This window comes from Macaca fascicularis, chromosome 8, assembly GCF_037993035.2.
Source record: "Macaca fascicularis isolate 582-1 chromosome 8, T2T-MFA8v1.1".
Lineage (NCBI taxonomy): Eukaryota > Metazoa > Chordata > Mammalia > Primates > Cercopithecidae > Macaca > Macaca fascicularis.
Window position 1 is genome coordinate 154,420,854 of NC_088382.1, and position 19,823 is coordinate 154,440,676.

The 19,823-nt window shown below is 47.1% G+C and overlaps 1 protein-coding gene and 1 long non-coding RNA gene across 17 annotated transcripts in view; one reads left to right on the forward strand and one right to left on the reverse strand.

Annotated features, from left to right (window-relative positions):
* The window catches only part of ZNF251 (zinc finger protein 251), a 50,688-nt gene that overhangs the window by 6,698 nt on the left and 24,167 nt on the right, over positions 1 to 19,823 (reverse strand). For 8 of the 16 annotated variants that reach the window (XM_065519899.1, XM_045398904.2, XM_065519896.1 and 5 more), the window contains one exon: positions 7,240 to 10,066. The exons of 6 other annotated variants lie outside the window; for them this stretch is intronic. In XM_065519899.1, the coding sequence (XP_065375971.1) occupies positions 8,328 to 10,066 (1,739 nt within the window). In that variant the 3' untranslated portion in view covers positions 7,240 to 8,327. Of the gene's footprint in view, positions 1 to 7,239; positions 10,067 to 11,577; positions 11,672 to 19,823 lie in introns of those variants that run through there. 2 more of the 16 variants (XM_073999855.1, XM_073999854.1) reach the window with 1 other exon arrangement.
* On the forward strand, positions 319 to 18,390 carry LOC141407482 (uncharacterized). The gene is made up of 2 exons (XR_012416860.1): positions 319 to 1,414; positions 17,448 to 18,390. It is a non-coding gene; the product is annotated as an uncharacterized lncRNA (long non-coding RNA).

The following is a 19,823-nucleotide window of genomic DNA, read 5'->3' on the forward strand; positions in this document are numbered from 1 at the left end:
CTCACTCAACACGGTCTCTGGGTAACCTCGCGAGCGCCAGTGGCATCGCTGACCATGACGCCCCAATCTGCATCTACATCACAGCATCTTCTGCCGGCTTTAGGTCCTGTCTTCACCAGGATGTCCCACAGTCGCTTCACACTAACAGGCCCCCTTCCTCACCCGGACCTCGAGCTCCCGTCGGGGACCGTTGAACCACCGAGTGGGCGGTCAACTGGCTGTCCCAGAACGGACCGAGAGCGCGTGCGTAGACCTCCGCGAACGGCTACTTCCGGTGCGCTCCCAAGAGGTTTCTGCCCGGGTTTCCGGCGCAGGGCTCCTTTCGGACCCGAGAGAAGCACGAACTCGCCCCTGCTGCCCGCCCCGCTTTGCCCCAGCACGTCCCTGACCGGCGGAGGAGCCCCCATAAGTGGCAGTGGGCGCGATGGTGGCGGCGTGTGGCGGGGCCGTGCCCAGAAGCGCTCGCTCTCCCGGAAGGGGGGGCCGTTTCGCCCCGCCCCCGAGTCTGGGCGTCCGCATTGCCGCGTGGTCGGCGAAGCGCGCCGAGGGGGTGGTTAGGACAAAAGCGTGGGGAGGGGCCACGTCCCCGCTGCCCCAGCCAGGCGTTTCCTTGCCTCATCTGGTCGTTCCTCTAGGGCGGGAAGGCGAGGCGCCCACAGGGATGTCGCTAACGAGTCCGCGGGGCGACGCCGAGAGTGGCTTGAGGGGTCCCCGCAGGAGCCCCCGGCGCGCGCCTCTTTCAGCGCTTTCCACCTCAGTTCTGGCCCAGGGCCTCGGGTGGGTAGAGGGCGAGAAATCCTTTGCCTCAAGCATCCCCTAAATGGGTCGGAAAGATCAAAGAGAAACGTTTCTAACCTGGCGCCATCGCGTCAGCCCCTTTTTAAGAGCGCGCGTTTTCCGCGGGGTGGGAGCTGCTGTCTGACCACAAGTTTCTGGTGGCCCTAGATTCTTCGGCGCCTTAAACCTGGGGTTCCGGAAGCTGTAGCCCCCCTTTCAAAATCCGCCGGAAGCGCCTGACCCCCAGAAGTCACGCTCTGCCTTGACCTGCCCGGGAGCAGGGGCCGCGCGGAGTTTCCGCGGGACTTCCCTCTGTGGAGGTTAAAGCACGATTTGTCAAAACGCCTTAGAACTTGCAAGGCCGACCATGCGCGTCAGGGTGGGGTCCCAGAAGCAGACCGTGAGGTGAGGCTTCCTGTAATCTTGGCTTATTGGGAGGCGCAGGCTCGGCCAGTGAGGACTGGGAAGAAGAGGAGGCCAGCCCGGGTGAGCGTCGTGCAGAGGCTGCGGGATGACCGGCTCCAGTCCTGCAGGGGAGTCTGGAGCCCGCTTGGATCGGACCTCAGCGCGCTCCCGTCGGGGTGGAGGGAGCTGGGCCTTCTCTGCCTCAGCGGCTTCAGGACTCTCCCAGGAAAAGGTGAGCAGCGTCGGCCCTGGACCCAGAGAAGCAGGGGCCACATGGAACTGAGTGCAGGAAGGTGGTGAAGGGCCCAAAGGATGCGTGCATGGCCTCAGGAAGTGCCAGAAGAAAGCCTTAGTCTGAATTTGAGAATTTCTTCAGGTTTAACTTCTTGAGGGGGCGCCATACTTTTCCAAAGCAGCTGCCTCATTGTACCTTCCCATTCTGCATCTGTTCATCCATACGGCGATACATGACAGTTTCTCCACATCCTTATCAACACTTGTTATTGGCCTTTTTTTAAAAATCATAGCCATAGCTGGTGGGTGTGAAGTGGTGTCGCTTTCTGGTTTTGATTTGTATTTCCTTGATAACTAACGTTGTTAAGCATCACCTCACATGCTTAATGGCCATTTGTGTATCTTTGAAGAAATATCTATTCAAATCTTTTGCCCATTTTAAAATTATTTGTCGTTTTATTGAGTTGTAAGAGTTGTTTCTCTGTTCTGGATACAAGTTCTTTAGCAGATAGATGGTTTGCAGATATTTTCACCTGCCGAGGGTTGTCTTTTCAGTTGTTTGTTTTTTGAGACGGAGGCTCGCTCTGTCGCCCAGGCTGGAGTGCAGTGGCGCCATCTGGGCTCACCGCAAACTCCGCCTTCCAGGTTCACGCCATTCTCCTGCCTCAGCCTCCCGAGTAGCTGGGACTACAGACGTGCGCCACCATCCCTGGATAGTTTTTGGTACCTTTTTTTATTTTTGCGATGGAGTCTCACTCTGTCGTCCAGGCTGGCGTGGAATGGTGCAATCTCGGCTCACCACAACCTCCGCCTCACGGGTTCAAGCGATTCTCCTGCCTCAACCTCCCGAATAGCTGGGACTACAGGCACGCGTCACCACACCTGGCTAATTTTTATATTCTTAGTAGAGACAGGTTTTTACCGTGTTGGTAAAGCTGATCTCCAACTCCTGACCTCCTGATCCGCCCACCTCGGCCTCTCAAAATGCTGGGATTACAGGTGTGAGCCAGTGCGCCCGGCCAGTTTTTGTACTTTTTAGTAGAGATCCGGTTTTAGCATGTTGGGCGGGCCGGTCTCAAACTCCTGACCTAAGATGATCCGCCCGCGTCAGCCTCTCCAAGTGCTGGGATTACAGGCCTGAGCCCCCACGCCTGGCTGTCATCTTTTCACTTTCTTTTTTGTTTTTTGAGTTGGAGTCTGGCTCCGTCGCCCAGGCTGAAGTGCAATGGCGCGATCTTGGCTCACTGCAACTTCTGCCTCCTGGGTTCAAGCAGATCTCCCGCCTCGGCCTCCTGAGTAGCTAGGATTACAGGCACCTGCCACCACACCTGGCTAATTTTTGTATTTTTAGTAGAGACGAGGTTTCAGCATATTGGCCAGGCTGGTCTCAAACTCGTGACCTCGTGATCCGCCCGCCTTGGCCTCCCGAAGTGCTCAGGGCATTACAGGCGTGAGGCACTGTGCCCAGCTCACTTTCTTGATGGTATCATTTGCAGCACAAAAATTCTTGATTTTGATGTGGTCAATATTTCTTATTTTGTCACTTGTGCTTTTGGTATCTCTTTCAAATAACCTGCCCCTTTTGGTTTTCTTCATCTCGACTTTATTGTTTCCTTTTTTAAAATTTTCATTTTCTCGTTACTACTTCTTTAGGTTTACTCTAATAATCTTTGTCTAACTTCTTAAATTGAACATTTAACTTCTTAGTATATTAATTTTTTTTAAGAGGCAGGGTCTTGCTTAGTCACCCAGGCGGGAGTGCAGTGGTGCCATCATAGCTCACTGCAGCCTCAGACTTCTGGGCTCAAGTAATCCTCTCACCTCAGGCTCCAAGTAGCCGGGACCACAAGCTCAAGCCACCATGACTGGCTAAGTTTTGTGGGTTTTGTATGGACAGAGTTTCACTATGTTGCCCAGACAGGTCTCTAATTCCTGGCTTCAAGCAATCCTCCTGCCTCGGCTTCCCAAAGTACTGGGATTACAGATATAAGCCACTATACCCAGCCTAATTTTTTATTTATAATTATGAAAGTACAATAGATTATTTGACAAAAGTTTATAAATTAACGAAGACTGGACTTAGTAATAGACTGATTTTTTTAAAGCTCTGAGTAATAGAAGTTGAAGGGCAGTATTTTTAGTAGAGATGGGGTTTTGCCATGTTGGCCAGGCTGGTCTTGAACCTGACCTCAGGTGATCCACCCACCTCAGCCTCCCAAAGTGCTGAGTTTACAGGCGTGAGCCACCATGCCCGGCCTTAAGCTTTCTAAAGTTTTTATTTAATTTTGAACCTGACAAAAGAAGTATGTATGTATCATGTACAACATGTTTTGAAATATGTATACATTGTGAAATGGCTAAATTGAGCTAATTAGCATATGCATACCTTACATACGTTTTTTGTGGTGAGAAAAAACCTCTCGGCAGTTTTGATGAGTACACTACATTGTTATTAACGATAGTCACCATGTTGTACAGTAGATTTCTTGAACTTATTCCTCCTATGTACTTCCTCCAATGGACACAAAGGAAATTTGGTATCCTTTAACCAACATCTCCCTGAGCTTTTTTTTTTTTTTTTTTTTTTTTGGAGACGGAGTCTCGCTCTGTCGCCCAGGCTGGAGTGCAGTGCCACAATCTCAACTCACTGCAAGCTCCACCTCCTGGGTTCATGCCATTCTCCTGCCTCAGCCTCCCGAGTAGCTCGGCCTACAGGTGCCCGCTACCATGCCCAGCTAATTTTTTGTGTTTTTAGTAGAGACGGGGTTTCACTGTGTTAGCCAGGATGGTCTCAATCTCCTGACCTCATGATCCACCTGCCTCAGCCTCCCAAAGTGCTGGGATTACAGGCATGAGCCACCACGCCCAGTCTCCCTGAGCTTTTTATTTTGAAATAATCTCAAACTTAAAGAAAAGTTGCAATAATGCAGAGAACTCCCAAATAATCTTAACTCAGACTTACCAGTTCTTAACTGTTGCTATATTATTTCTCTTTCATTTTTTTTTTTAACCATTTAGAAGTAGGCTTGAAAGAGTCATTTTGTCTGTAATCTCCTACCTATGTTCCATATCTTCCTGTATTTCTTCCTGTTTCTTTTTGGGGGTGCAGAATATAGGACGAGACACTTTTTTTCTTAGTTTTAAAATATCTGATTCTAGACGTTTTAGTATCTCCAGATGCTTGCTTGAGGATATTTACTTCTGTTGTGTTACAGTTTTCTTCTGCTTCTTTGACTTCTAGTCACCTTGGGCTCCCAGGACTCCAGCTCCATCTCCATCTCCTAAATTTATAGAGACTGCCCAGCATCTCCCTATGCGCAGGTGGATTTTTTCCTAGTCTGTCTTTATACAGGGGGTTCAATCCTTTAGATAGGGTCCCAGGTTCCAACCATCACCCTCAAGCCACCCAGGCCTCACTGTCTTCATGGGGGCTATAAACAGGCCCCAGAGCTGTCCTAGCATCAGTTTCCAGGTGGGAAGCTCTGACTTTCACTTCAGTCTTCATTTTTAGCCGCTGAGGTGTTCCCTCACTCTCTTAGTGTTTAACCATGAATTTTCCTTCTAACATCCTCAGTCCCAGGGTCCACAGCAAGTACCTGTCAAAACAGCTGTTGGAGCCACACAGGAGCCCTCCTATGCCCCGGTGCTTCCTTACGTTCTACATAAATGTGAGACCTGTGGGCCTCTTAAGGGAGGCATCATTGTGGGAGCCTTCCAGTAGATTAGAAGGGGAAAACAGTTTTAATGTAGCCAGTCTGCTCATGAACAGAGCATAAGCAGAACACAAGGTTCACATTTACACAAAGCACATTCTTGGCACTATTTCCTTTCTCTCCTGCTGTCACCTCTCTTCTTTCCTTCCCAAGTACATCCTAAGCACCTGTTCTGTATCATCCTAAGTACATCCTAAGCACCTGTGCTGGAGATAAAAAGGCGCGTAAGGCGACGTCTCTGACGGCAGAGAGCTCTCCGTGGAATGCAGGGTAACCAGGTAGAAAGGCAAATGTGAGTTGAAATGGTGGGGATATGAATGTTGTGCTATGGGATACAAGAGTAAAGAGAGTAATTTTTTTTTACAAGTGGGGGAGTTGTTCCCCCCGCCATTTTAAAGTTGGAGAAAAAGAGACCCAAGAAGATTCAGTGTTTTCCCTGAGGTCAGAATGAATCCATTGCAGAGGGAGACAGGACCCTCCAGGCGAGCCTGTGCTATCCACTCCCTCTTTTGTGTGGACCATTCCACATGGACCACACTAAGGCTGGCAATTCCCACACTTGGAAGAGGTTCTGTGATAAGAATTTTAATAATAAAGTGGGGGAGACAGAACCTGAGCAGGGGGAATAAGTGCAGCAAATCACAGAATGGATGTTAAACCAAATGCAGCAGTGACTCCAAATTCCCTAAGAAAACAGTAGGGCCAGGCACAGTGGCTCACGCCTGTAAGGCCCGCACTTTGGGAGGCCAAGGTAGGTGGATCGCTTGACCCTAAGAGTTCAAGACCAGCGTGGGCAACATGGTGCTACACCATCTTTACAAAAAATTAAAATTATCTGGGTATGGTGATGTGTTCCTGTAGTCCCAGCTACTTGGGAGCTGAGGTCGGAGGATCCCTTGAGCCCAGGAAGTCAAGGCTGCAGTGACCTGTGATCGCTTCACTGCACTCCAACCTGGGTGATAGAGTGAGACACTCTCAAAAGAAAAAAAGAAAACAAAGATGAAATGAGAGATTAAGGAAGGCTCCTTGTAGGGGGGAAATGTCTCAGTTAGACCTGGAGGGAATGAAGAGTAGATTTGAAAAAAGATTCTTGCAGGTAGAGTCTCAGAATTGAAAATCAGAGGCCAGGCGCAGTGGCTCACGCCTGTAATCCCAGCACTTTGGGAGGCCGAGGTGGGTGGATTACGAGGTCAGGAGTTTGAGACCATCCTGGCCAACATGGTGAAACCCCGTCTCTAAGAAAAATACAAAAATTAGCTGGGCATGGTGGTGCGTGCCTGTAGTTCCACTACTCGGGAGGCTGAGGCAGGAGAATTGTTTGAACCTGGGAGGTGGAGGTTGCAGTGAGTCGAGATCACTTCACTGCACTCCAGCCTGGGCAACAGTGCAAGACTTTGTTTCAAAAAGAAGAAGAAGAAGAAAAAAAAGAATTGATTATCAGAATTCCAGAGGTGATCACACTGAGAAACTAACTACTACAGTGTTATTCAGACTTCCCAATGAAACTCTTTAAATAGATGCTTACTGATCCAACCATGGTCAATAGGAGAATGCAAATTAAAACCATGGATACCACTACATCTCCACTAAAATAGCTAGAATATTAAAAAATGAACAATACTGCTGGGTGCATTGGCTCACACCTGTAATCCCAGCGCTTTGGGAGGCTGAGGTGGGCAGATCACCTGAGGTCGGGAGTTCAAGACCAGCCTGACCAACATAGAGAAACCCCATCTCTACTAAAAATACAAAATTAGCCAGGCGTGGTGGCGCATGCCTTTAATCCCAGGTACTCAGGAGGCTGAGGCAGGAGAATCGCTAGAATTGAACCCAGGAGGTGGAGGTTGTGGTGAGCCAAGATCGTGCCATTGCACTCCAGCTTGGGCAACAAGAGCAAAACTCCGTCTAAAAAAAAAAAAAGTACAATACCAAGATCTGGTGAGGATTCAAAGCAACTAAACTCACATCGTCAGTGGGATGCACAACTGACTTTGTAAAACAGTTTGGCAGTTTCTTAAAATGTAAAACATAAGCTTACCATGTGACCCAGCAATCCCAGTCCTGTTTACCCAAGATAACTCAAAAGTTAGATTCACAAAACAGCCTGTAGTTGATACACAGTTATGGCAGCTTTAATCATAGTTGCCCATAGTGAAAATGCCCAAATACCCTTCCATGCGGGAACGGATAAACAAATGGCTCCGTCCATACAATGGAATGCTACTTGGTGTAAAAAAGCAGTCTACACAGGCAATGTGGATGACTCCAATGCATCATGTTCAGTGAAGCCACACGCAAACAGCTGCACACTGCAATCCTGGAAACGGTGAGGCGATGGACAGAAAACAAACCAGTGGTTTCCACAGACTGGGGTTGAGGAGGGGTTGACCACAAGAGTGCACAAAGGAATTCTGGGTGGTGGTGAAGATGTTCAGTATCTGGAATGTGGTGGTGGCACAATTGTTTGCTTTTGTCAAAGCCCACAGAACTATACACTAAAAAAATTTTATTGTTTATAAATTATGCTTCAATAAACCTGCCTTAAAAATTTTTTTTTATCAGTAATTATAATTTTCAAAAGTGGAGATACTTGGTAGGCCCCTCTCTCTGCTAAACTGTAGAGTTCCTTAGAACCAAAACCAAACTAACTTCCATTTTAATGAAAATGAAATGCAAAAACTGGGGCTCCAAGCAAGGAGGAAACGTCTACCTGCAGTTCCTCTGCGGGCTGGTGGGAGAGGTGGTGGAAGGAATAAGGCTAAGCCCCACCAGCAGGCGCAAGTTCTCTGCCTGGAGGCAGATGTATGGGACTGAAAGTGGATGTTCTCAGCCACAAGCCTGGGCCTGGATAGGAAACAAAGGATAAGACTGGAAGGATGTCAGGCAGGGTAGACCCAGAGCACCAGCTGGGCTCATTTTTCACACCCTCCATCCATTCATCATGAGTATCCGGACACAGCACCACACAGTTCAACTCCTGAGTACGGCAGTAGCCTTTACACAGACAGCCTGATTTCCCAGAATGAATTCTCTTGTGTTTACTCCCAGATTTAATGACTTTAAATGACTTTTAGTAGTCATCTGAACTATTTATTTTACTTTGCCAGGAATATTTAGACCTTATTTATCTTTCATTATGCCATCTTATCTTCTAATGTAAAGTGAACAGTTGCTAAATTGTCTTCTGCATTTATCACTTTAAAAATGTCTTTCTTGGAAAATCTTTTTGATTTGAATAAAGTATCTTTTAGATCCATCATTTAAAGCAGGTTTCTCTCCAACATGAGTCTGCTGAGGTGGTGTGAGCTGTGAACTCTGGCTGAAGGCTTTCCCACACACACTGCAATGACAGGGTTTCCCACCAGTGTGAGTTACCTGATGTCGAATAAGGGCTGAATTTCCACTGAAGGCGTTTCCACATTCTTGACATTTATAGGGCTTTTCCCCAGCATGCATTTTCTGATCTTCCGTGGGTTGTGAGGTGGGACTGAAAGCTTTTCCATATTCATTACATCCAAAGGATTTCTCACCAGTGTGAACTGTCCAGCGCAGAATGAGATTTGCACCATGGCTAAAGGCTCTGCTGTGCTTCTCTCCAGTGGGAATCTGTCCATCTGGTGTAAGGCTAGAGCCATGAACAAAGGCTGGACCACGTTTTCTGCACTTGCGAGTCTCTCCACTGTGAATTTTCTGATGCTGAATGAGGGTTGACCTCCGGCTGAAGGCCTTCCCACAGTCACCACATTCATAGGGCTTCTCTCCAGTGTGAACTCGCTGATGTAGGGTGAGTTGGGAGCTCTGGCTGAAAGCTTTCCCACATTCAACGCATTGGTAGGGCTTCTCCCCAGTGTGAACTCTTCGATGCTGAACAAGAGTGGAACTCCGACGAAAGGCTTTGCCGCACTCATTACAAACATAGGGTTTTTCTCCTGTGTGAATCCTTACATGTTCAGTAAGATGAGAGTTAAAACCAAAGGCTCTACCGCATTCATTACATACATAGGGTTTCTCTCCAGTATGAACCCGATGATGGAGGAAAAGGCTTGAGCTCTGACTGAAGGCCTTCCCACACTGATTGCATTTATGGGGCTTCTCTCCAGTGTGAATTCTCTCATGCTGAATAAGGCTGGAACTTCGACTGAAGGCCTTCCCACAGTGCCTGCATTCATGCGGCTTCTCTCCAGTGTGAATTCTCTGATGCTGAGTTAACTGGGGGCTCTGGCTAAAGCCTCTTCCACATTCATTACACTTGTAGGGTTTCTCTCCTGTGTGAATTATCCGATGTTGAATAAGAGTTGAGCTTCGACTGAAAGCCTTCCCACACTCACCACAGCCAAAGGGTTTTTCTCCAGTGTGAATTCTCCGATGAAGACGGAGGTGAGAATTGAGTCCAAAAGTTTTCCCACATTCATCACATTTAAATGGTTTATTTCCAGTGTGAATGTGATGGTGCAGAACAAGATTTGAGCTGTGAGTAAAGGCTCGTCCACACCGGCCACATTGGTATGGCTTCTCCCCAGTGTGACTTCTCTGATGTCTACTTAGGTCTGAATTGTATTTGAAGGTTTTGCTGCATATATCACATTTAAAGACCCTCTCTCCTGTTTTATTTCTTTGAAGTCTAACAACATTTTGGTTCAGATTCAAGTTTCTATCAAATGCACTACCCTCTTGGGGTCTTTCTCCCAAAGATCTTTCCCTACCCATGGTAGCTTCTGTTAAAACTCTCTTGTGAATATTGGGTTTGTTCAAACTCTGCCCGGCAGAATTTCCCAGGTGCTCTTCGAGTTTACCCTCATGGCACCATGCTTCCCGAAACTCAGCTGCCTGTGCATTATCCCTTAAGAGACTTCTTGATACAAATTCTGGGGTTTTTACTTCTTCGGAAAATTTTTGGTTTAAAATAGATAGTTCCTTCTTGGTCCCAAACTCAGAATCTGTTAAAGAAAAATATGAATGAGTTACTAGAGAAAACCTTCCATGAGGGATAATGTCCACGATGTGGTAGAAGCTCCTACAAACTGTCATGCAGAAGGCAGTGCTCTCACAGGAAAACATGTGAAAGGCAGAATTCAAAAGTAAAGATGGGATGGCCAATCAACAGGATAAAAATATTCAAGTTCATTAGTTATCAAAGTAGTCAAATCAAAACAAATTATGATTTTTCACCTATCAAATTGGCAAATTATTCAACAAATATTTAGAAAGCCAGGCATGTTCTAGGTAAGGAATATACAGGAAGATAAATATAGTCTCTGATCTCATGAAGTTTATGTTCTACTCAAGTAGATAGCAAGTAAGTTCTTAAAAATAATGATACACCATGTGACAGAAATTGTGTAAATGTGTTATTGGCCCTAACCTAGTCTACATGGTCAGAGAAAATGCCAGGGGTGAGGTACAAGCTGAAACCTGACAAAGGAAATAAGTTAGCAGTGGCAGACAGGAAGGCCTGGGCCTGGTTGTGATGCACAAAAATATCAATCAAGTTCTTGATTTAAAGAATTTGGGCCAGGGCCGGGCGTGGTGTCTCACGCCTGTAATCCCAGCACTTTGGGAGGCCAAGGCCGGTGGATCACGAGGTCAGATCGAGATCATCCTGGCTAACACAGTGAAACCCTGTCTCTACTAAAAATACAAAAAAATTAGCTGGGCGTGGTGGCGGTGGCCTGTAATCCCAGCTGCTCAGGAGGCTGAGGCAGGAGAATGGCGTGAATCCGGGAGGCGGAGCTTGCAGTGAGCTGAGATCGCGCCACTGCACTCCAGCCTGGGGGACAGAGTGAGACTCCGTCCCCCCCCCCAAAAAAAAAATCTGGCTGGATGTGGTGGCTCACACCTGTAATCCCAGTTGGGGGGCCAAGGCAGGAGGACTGCTTGAGGCCAGGAGTTCAAGACCAGCCTGGGCAACATAAGGAGACCCCATCTCTACAAAAGTAAATTTGTTTTTTTAAATTAGCTAGGTGCAGTGATGCACGTCTGTGGTCCCAGCTATTCAGAAGACTGAGGTGTAAGGATTGCTTGAGCCTGGGAGGTCACAGCTGTGGTGAGCCATGATGGTGCCACTGTACTCCACTATGGGCAACAGAATGAGACCCTGTCTAAAGAAAAAAAAATTAAAGAATTTAACTGCTGAGTGCACTGGCTCACACCTGTAATTCCAGCACTTTGGGAGCCTGAGGCCAGGAGTTCGAGACTGCAGTGAGGTAGGGTCACGCCACTGCTCTCCAGCCTGGGTGGCAGAGTGAAACTCTTATCTCTTTTTTTTTTAATCCCACCACGGCTAGAGCAAGAAGTATGAGGGGAGAGTGGGGCAAGATGGGGCAGGGTAAAGACACAAGAAGCACTGCAAAGAGGTTGAGAAATTTGGACTTTATGATAAAGGCTTAAAAAAAATGCTGAGCACTGGTAAGAATTAAAGCAACAATCAGCAGGGCGCAGTGGCTCACACCTGTAATCCCAGCACTTCGGGAGGCCGAGGTGGGCGGATCATGAGGTCAGGATATCAAGACCATCCTGGCTAACACGGTGAAACCCTGTCTCTACTAAAAATACAAAAAAAAAAAAAAAAAAAAATTAGCCAGGCGTGGTGGCAGGCGCCTGTAGTTCCAGCTACTTGGGAGGCTGAGGCAGGAGAATGGCGTGAATCTGGGAGGTAGAGCTTGCAGTGAGCCGAGATCGTGCCACTTCACTCCAGCCTGCGCGACACAGCAAGACTCCGTCTCAAAAAAAAAAAAAAAAAAAGAATTAAAGCAACAATCATGCCATGTACTGTTGGTGGGACTGTAAATAAATGACTTTTTTTTTAGATAGGCTCTTGCTCTGTTGCCCAGGCTGGAGTGCCATGGTGCAACCACAGTTCACTGCAGCCTTGACCTCCCAGGCTCAAGCAATCTTCCTGCCTCAGCCTCCCAAGTAGCTGGGACTACAGGCACAAGCCACTGTGCCTGGCCAAAATACAACTTTTTTTAAAAGCTGACAATATGTAGCCAAAAAAATTGATATATCACACACCCTTTGTCCCCCAAACTGCTCCCCTAGGATTTATCCTAAGTGGACTGCCGTATGTACATGGAAATGAGTACAATGATGCTCACTGCATTTTGTAATTGTGGGGAAACAAGGAAGAACCCAAATTTCCAAAAATGGGGTTGTTTAAACCCAGTAAAGACTATTCACATAATGGAATACAATTCTACCACTATTATAATAGAAAGATATATAATTAAATGAAAAGCTTATATTACAAAGTGAAGAATCAGGTTCTAAAATTATATGCACAGCATAAACCAACTTTTATTGAACATATATATGTAAGATAGTTGCTATTTCTTCCTTAACTGTTTAGTACAAGTTGGTGAAGCCATCTGGGCTTGGCATTTTTTCTGAGGAAGGGTTTTAAATTATGAGTCAATTTATTTAGCACTTAAATAATTATGTATTAACCTTTTCTTGTGTCAGTTTTGATAAATTGTATTTTTCTAGGATATTTATACATTTTATCTATTTGGTATAAATGTGCTCAAAATATCTCCCCCCAACCACCACCACCTTTTTTCTTTTTCTTTCTTTTTTTTTTTTTTTTTTTTTTTGAGACAGAGTTTCACTCTTGTTGCCCAGACTGGAGTGCAATGGCACGATCTCAGCTCACTGCAACCTCCACCTCCTGGGTTCAAGCGATTCTCCTGCCTCAGCCTCCTGAGTAGCTGGGATTACAGATGCTCACCACCACGCTCGGCTAATTTTTTGTAATTTTAGTAGAGACGGGGTTTCACCGTGTTGCCTAGGCTGGTTGCAAACTCCTGAGCTCAGGCAATCCACCCGCCTCGGCCTCCCAAAGTGCTGGGATTACAGGCGTGAGCCACCGTGCTTGCTCGTTTCCAGGGTAGAGTACAGTGTTGTGACCATAGCTCACTGCAGCCTTGAACTCCTGGGATCAAGTGCTCTTCCCACTTCAGGCTCCCGGGTAGCTGGGACTACAGGTGTGCACCACCTGTAGTCTGGCTAATTCCTTATTTTTTTGTAGAGACAAGGTCTCACTATGTTGCCAGGCTTGTCTCCAACTCCTGACCTCAAGCAATCCTCCTGCTTCAGCCTCCCAAAGTGATGGGATTACAGGTGTAAGCCACTGCACCCGGCCCAAAATATCTTTTTATTATAGTCTGAAATATCTAGGTGGTGGCTCCTTTTTCATTTTGGTTATTTGTTCATTCTGTTTTATTATTTACATTTTATTATTACATTATTAGTTACATCCAGAAGACAGAAAGAGATGCTACATGCTCCAACAATGTATGTGAGGTTAATTCATCTTTGATACCAAAATTTGACAACAGTATGAGAAAACAAAATTGAAGGCCAATCTCATCCACAGTGATGGATGTAAAATCCCTAAACAAAATATTCAGAAGCTAATCCTGTCATATATGTAACAAGGATAACACATCAACAAGTGGGTTTATTTCAAGAATGCAAAGTTAGGCTGGACGTGGTGGCTCACACCTATAATCCCAGCACTTTGGGAGGCCCAGGAGGGCAGATCACTTGAGGCCAGGAGTTTGAGACCAACCTGGCCAACATGGTGAAACCCCATTTCTATCAAAAATACAAAAATTAGCTGGGCGTGATGATCCTCACCTGTAGTCCCAACTACTTGGGAGTCTGACACAGGAGAATTGCCTGAACCCAGTGTCAAGCTAAGCCATCATATCCCCTGTGACCTGCATGTACACATCCAGATGGCCTGAAGCCACTGAAGATCCACAGAAGTGAAAATAGCCTTAACTGATGACATTCCACCATTGTGATTTGTTTCTGCCCCACCCTAACTGATCAATGTACTTTGTAATCTCCCCCACCCTTAAGAAGGTTCTTTATAATTTTCCCCACCCTTGAGAATGTACTTTGTGACATCCACCCCCCTACCCCCAAAACCTTGCTCTTAACTTCACTGCCTATCCCAAAACCTATAAGAACCAATGATAATCCCACCACCCTTTGCTGACTCCTTTTTCGGACTCAGCCCGCCTGCACCCAGGTGAAATAAACAGCCATGTTGCTCACACAAAGCCTGTTTGGTGATGTCTTCACACGGACATGTGAACACCCAGGAGGCAGAGGTTGCAGTGAGCTATCATGCCACTGCACACCAGCCTGGGCAACAGCGAGGCTCTGTCTCAAGAAAAAAAAAAAAAAAAAAAAGAATGCAAAGTTAGTATAGTATTAGAAAATCAGGCCGGGCACAGTGGCTCACGTCTGTTATCCCAGCACTTTGGGAGGCACAGGTGGGCAGATGACTTGAGGCCAGAAGTTCAAGACCAGCCTGGCCAGCATGGCGAAACCCCTTCTCTACTAAAAAATATGTAAAAATGAGCCAAGCGTGGTGGCGCGCGCCTGTAGTCCCAGCTACTTGGTAGGCTGAGGCAGGAGAATCACTTGAACCAGGAGGCGGAGGTTGCAGTGAGCCAAGATCGTGCCATTGTACTTCAGCCTGGGCGACACAGTAAGACTCTGTCTCAAAATAATAATAATAAATAATAATAATAATAATAAAGACTACTAGAAAACAGCCGGGCATGGGCCGAGCGTGGTGACTCACACCTGTAATCCCAGCACTTTGGGAGGCCGAGGAGGGCGGATCACGATGTCAGGAGATCAAGACTATCCTGGCTAACACGGTGAAACCCTGTCTCTACTAAAAATACAAAAAGTTAGCTGGGCGTGGTGGTGGCACCTGTAGTCCCAACTACTTGGAAGGAAGGCTGAGGCAGGAGAATGGCGTGAACCCGGGAGGCAGAGCTTGCAGTGAGCTGAGATCACTCCACTGCACTCCAGCCTGGGCGACAGAGCAAGACTCCATCTCCAAAAAATAAAAAAAATTAAAAACAAATAAAACTTAGCCAGGCATGGTGGTGCACACCTGTAGTCCCCCTTACTCAGGAGGCTGAGGTGGGAGGAAAACCTGATCCCAGGAATTTGACATTACAGTCAGTTATGATTGTGCCACTGCACTCCAGTATGGGCAACAGAGTGAGACCCTGTCTCTGAAAAAAGCATTTTTTTTAGTGAAAGAACCCAAACATGAAAGACTGTATGCTGCAAAATTCCATTTATAAAAAGTTGAAAACCAAGCAAAACTCAGTGATTATCCCTGGGGCAGTAGTGCCTGGCAGGGACACCACTAGGCTTCTGTAGAGCTGATCATGCTTTGTTTCCTAATCTGTGCTGGTTCTATGGCTGCGTCTGATTTGTGAACATTCAGTAAACAATATAATGTGTGTACATAGTCCCTAACAAGAGAGCCAGCCTGTCCTTTGAAGCTTTGAAGCCAGGCATTGCCTTCTCTCTAGCTATGAAAGTCCTAGATGGCATCTTCTTGCAATAGAAGGCTGTTTTGTCTACACTGAAAATTATTATTCAGTGTAGCCACCTTCATCAATCATCTTAGCTAGGTCTTCTGGACAACTTGACACAGTTTCTCCATCAGCAGTGGCTGCTTCACCTTGTGCTTTTGTTATGGAGACTGTTTCTTTCCTTAACCCTCATGAACCAACCTCTGCTAGCTTCAAGGTTTTCTTCTGCAGCTTCCTTATCCCTCTCAGCTTTCACAGAATTGAAGAGAGTTTGGGTCTGGCTCTAGAGGCGATGCTTTGGCTTAAGGGAATGTGTCTGGTTTGATCTTCTATCCAGTCAGTTTCAGGGGGACTGAAACTGTCTCCATATCAGCAATAAGGCTGCTGTACTGTCTTGTCATTCCTATGTTCACCAGAATAGCACTCCCAATTTCCTCCAAGAACTTTTCTTTTTATTGTTATTATCTTTTTGAGACAGGGTCTCACTCTGTCACCCAGGCTGGAGTGCAGTGGTGTGATCATAGCTCACTGCAGCCTCAAACTCCTGGGCTCAAGCGATCTTCCCATCTCAGCCTCCTGAGAAGCTGGGACTACAGGCTTGAGCCACCACGCCTGAAGAAGTTTTGCTTTGCATTCACAATTTAGCTAACAGATGCAAAAGGCCTGGGTTTTGGCCTGTCTCAACTTTCACCACGCCTTCCTTACTAAGCTTGATCATTTCTAGCATTTGCAATAAAGTGAGAGGCGTGTGACTCTTCCTTTCATTTGAACGCTTATAGGCCATTGCAGGGTTATTAATTGGCCTAGTTTCAATATTGCTGAGTCTCAGGGAATATGGAGGCCCTAGGAGAGGGAGAGAGGTAGGGAATGGCTGCTCAGTGGGTCAGGACACCCACCATTCATTGATTAAACTCACCATCTCATACAGGCAGAGTTCATGGTGCCTGAAACAATTACAGTAGCAACATTAAAGATCAAAGATCACAGAGCACCATAACGGATATAATAAAAAGGTTTGGAATACTGCAATGATTATCAAAATGTGACACAAAGACAGAAGTGAGTATGTGCTGTTGAAAATGGCACTGACAAGACTTGCTCAACACAAGGTTGTCACAAAACTTCAATTTGTAAAAAATGTTGGCCAGGCGCAGTGGCTCGCACCTGTAATCCCAATACTCTGGGAGGCCCGGGGGGCGGATCACCCGAGGTCACAAGTCGGAGACCATCCTGGCCAACATGGTAAAACCCTGTCCCTACTAAAAATACAAAATTAGCCACGCATGGTGGTGCGCGCCTGTAATCCCAGCGACTTGGGAGGCTGAGGCAGGAAAATCTGAACCCGGGAGGCGGAGGTTGCAGTGAGCTAAGATCGTGCCATTGCACTCCAGCCTGGGCGACAAGAGCGAGACTCCGTCTACAGGGGGGAAAAAAAAAGGCAGCAGTATCTGCAAAGCACAACAAAATGAAGTGGAAGAAAATGAAGTGTGCCTGACCTATATTCATATTAAAATTTAAAAATACGAGTTCACTCCTAAAGCTCCTGGTTATAAAAGTCAAAAGAAAAATTGGGAAAAAAATGAAGAAAAGTTTTATGTCGTTTTCTCTATGCGTAGTGCCCTTTAGCAAGCATGTAAGATTCCTTTTAAATGCCAGGGTCCTCCCCGATGTCTCATATCAATGTAACAGGACGCTTAAGAATAGATCTCTTCGGCCGGGCCTGGTGGCTCACGCCTGTAGTTCTGGCACTTTGGGAGGCTGAAATGAGAGGAACGCTTGAGCCCAGGAGGTGGAGGCTGCAGTGAGCTCAGACCGCACCTCTGCACTCCAGCCTGGGCAGCAGAGTGCGACCCTGTCTCTGAGAAACCAAAACCGAAACATCTCTCATCAGGCTATCAACAAGTTACATGTGTTTTTTGTGACTACTCAGATAAAAATGTTCCACTGTAACAGTTTCTCAACATTGCAGGCAGGGCTGGCGGGGTTCCCAGGAGGGAGTGCCCTCACCCACCACCTCGCGGCCGCTCGCTCACTGTGCAGCTGTATGGCAGGCCCAGCGGTGCCCCTCCCTTCATACATCACCAGAATCGGCTGAAAGCTGCCAAAAGAGAACTCAGAAAACAAACAGGTAAGTGGAGAGGCCATGCTTTATCCACCTGGCCTAAAGGACCCTCCAGGCGTGGGGCCCAGAGCACCAATCCCTGGACAAAGAGCAGCAAGGGTGGGCTCTGCTGCCTCCCAGAGGCCTCCCGCGTAAGACAGCCACGGAAAGCACAGCATGTGATGCCGCGACAAGGCGTCCCAGGGGCAGGGCCCTGGCAAGGAATCCCCAACAAACACGACTGAAAGTCAGCCTGGATTCAAAGTCCACATGGAGGTACTGCCAGAGACGCCTGCCGGGCCAGGTCAGACACCGTGGTAGGGGAGGACGGGACCAGAGCCTGTGGCTCCCGGGGGCGCCCATCACTAACCTCCTTCTTGTACAACACACACTCAGAACTTCTAAAGCAGGGCACCTGTGCTCACCACTGCCCCTTCAAAGGCGAACAAACAAAAACAGAATCATCTTTTCCCATCTGGCTGACAAGATCTTACTCAAGATCTCTTCATGTGAGGCCGGGCGTGGTGGCTCATGCCTGTAATTCCAGCACTTTGGGAGGCCGAGGCAGGCGGATCACCTGAGGTCGGGAGTTGGAGACCAGCCTGACCAACATGGAGAAACCCCATCTCTACTAAAAATACAAAATTAGCTGGGCGTGGTGGCTCATGCCTGTAATCCCAGCTACTAGGGAGGCTGAGGCAGGAGAATCGCTTGAACCTGGGAGGCGGTGGTTGTGGTGAGCCAAGATGGTGCCATTGCACTCCAGCCTGAGCAACAAGATTGAAATTCCGTCTCAAAGAAAAAAAAGAAATCTCACGCGATTCAGACACCCAGTGACGGTCGTGGGAACTACCCCCATGAGAGGAGACAGCAGCACCTCGGGCACCGTGTCGCCACATGGGATTAAGACTGAGGGCGGACTCTCTTCCAACTGCCCCAACAGGACTTCAGTGCTTCCAGATGATGTCCAGAGCACCGACAAAACCCCATGACGTTAGGGTTCACTACACTGACATCATCCGTGGGATGCCTGGGCCACGACCTAAGGCCACCTTGCTTCCCGGTCTAAGTCTGGCACGAACCACACACAGGAGCCTTGCTCCCCTGCAAGTTTAGAATATCCCAATCAGGCCGGGCGCGGTGGCTCAAGCCTGTAATCCCAGCACTTTGGGAGGCCGAGACGGGCGGATCACGAGGTCAGGAGATCGAGACCATCCTGGCTAACACCGTGAAACCCCGTCTCTACTAAAAATACAAAAAACTAGCCAGGCGAGGTGGCGGGCGCCTGTAGTCCCAGCTACTCCGGAGGCTGAGGCAGGAGAATGGCTTAAACCCGGGAGGCGGAGCTTGCAGTGAGCTGAGATCCGGCCACTGCACTCCAGCCCGGGCTACAGAGCAAGACTCTGTCTCAAAAAAAAAAAAAAAAAAAAAAAAAAAAAAAAAAAAAAAAAAAAAAGAATATCCCAATCAACACTTTTAGTCAAAATGACCACAAACAGTGGCTATCAGAACCATAGTTTCACAAAACTATGCAGTTCTTTGTCTTCCTCCAGCTACAAAAGTGTGTTTCCTCAATGGTGTACTGCGTACCGATGGAACTTTCTGGGCAACAATAACATTATATATCTTGATAGAGGTTTGGTTTACACAAGTGTGTCTATTTGTTAAAACTCAGCAAATTCACACTTAAGATTTGTGCACTTCATTTATATAATTTTCACCTCAAAAGACAAAACTGTAAACAAACACTAATCTTCAATCAATGACACATATGTATTTAAAGGAAGTGTCCTGTTAGTGCTGCTTCTTGGTTATTTTATGTATGTATGTATGCATTTTGAGACAGAGTCTTGCTCTGTCACCCAGGCTGGAGTGCAGTGGTGTGATTTCTGCTCACAGCAACCTCTGCCTCCCAGGTTCAAGCAACTCTCCCGCCTCAGCCTCCTGAGGAGCTGGGATTACAGGAGTGAGCCATCACACCCTGCTGATTTTTGTATTTTCAGTAGAGACAGGGTTTCACCATGCTGGCCAGGCAAGTCTCAAACTCCTGACCTCAGGTGATCCACCCACCTTGCCTCCCAAAGTGCTAGGATTACAGGCGTCAGTCACCACACCCAGCCCAATAATTTTAAAATTAAAAATAAAATTAAATTCAATAAAGGACATGTCCTGACAGCTGAATTTTTTTTTTTTTTTTAGACAGAATCTTTCTCTGTCACCCAGGCTGGAGTGCGATGATGCGAT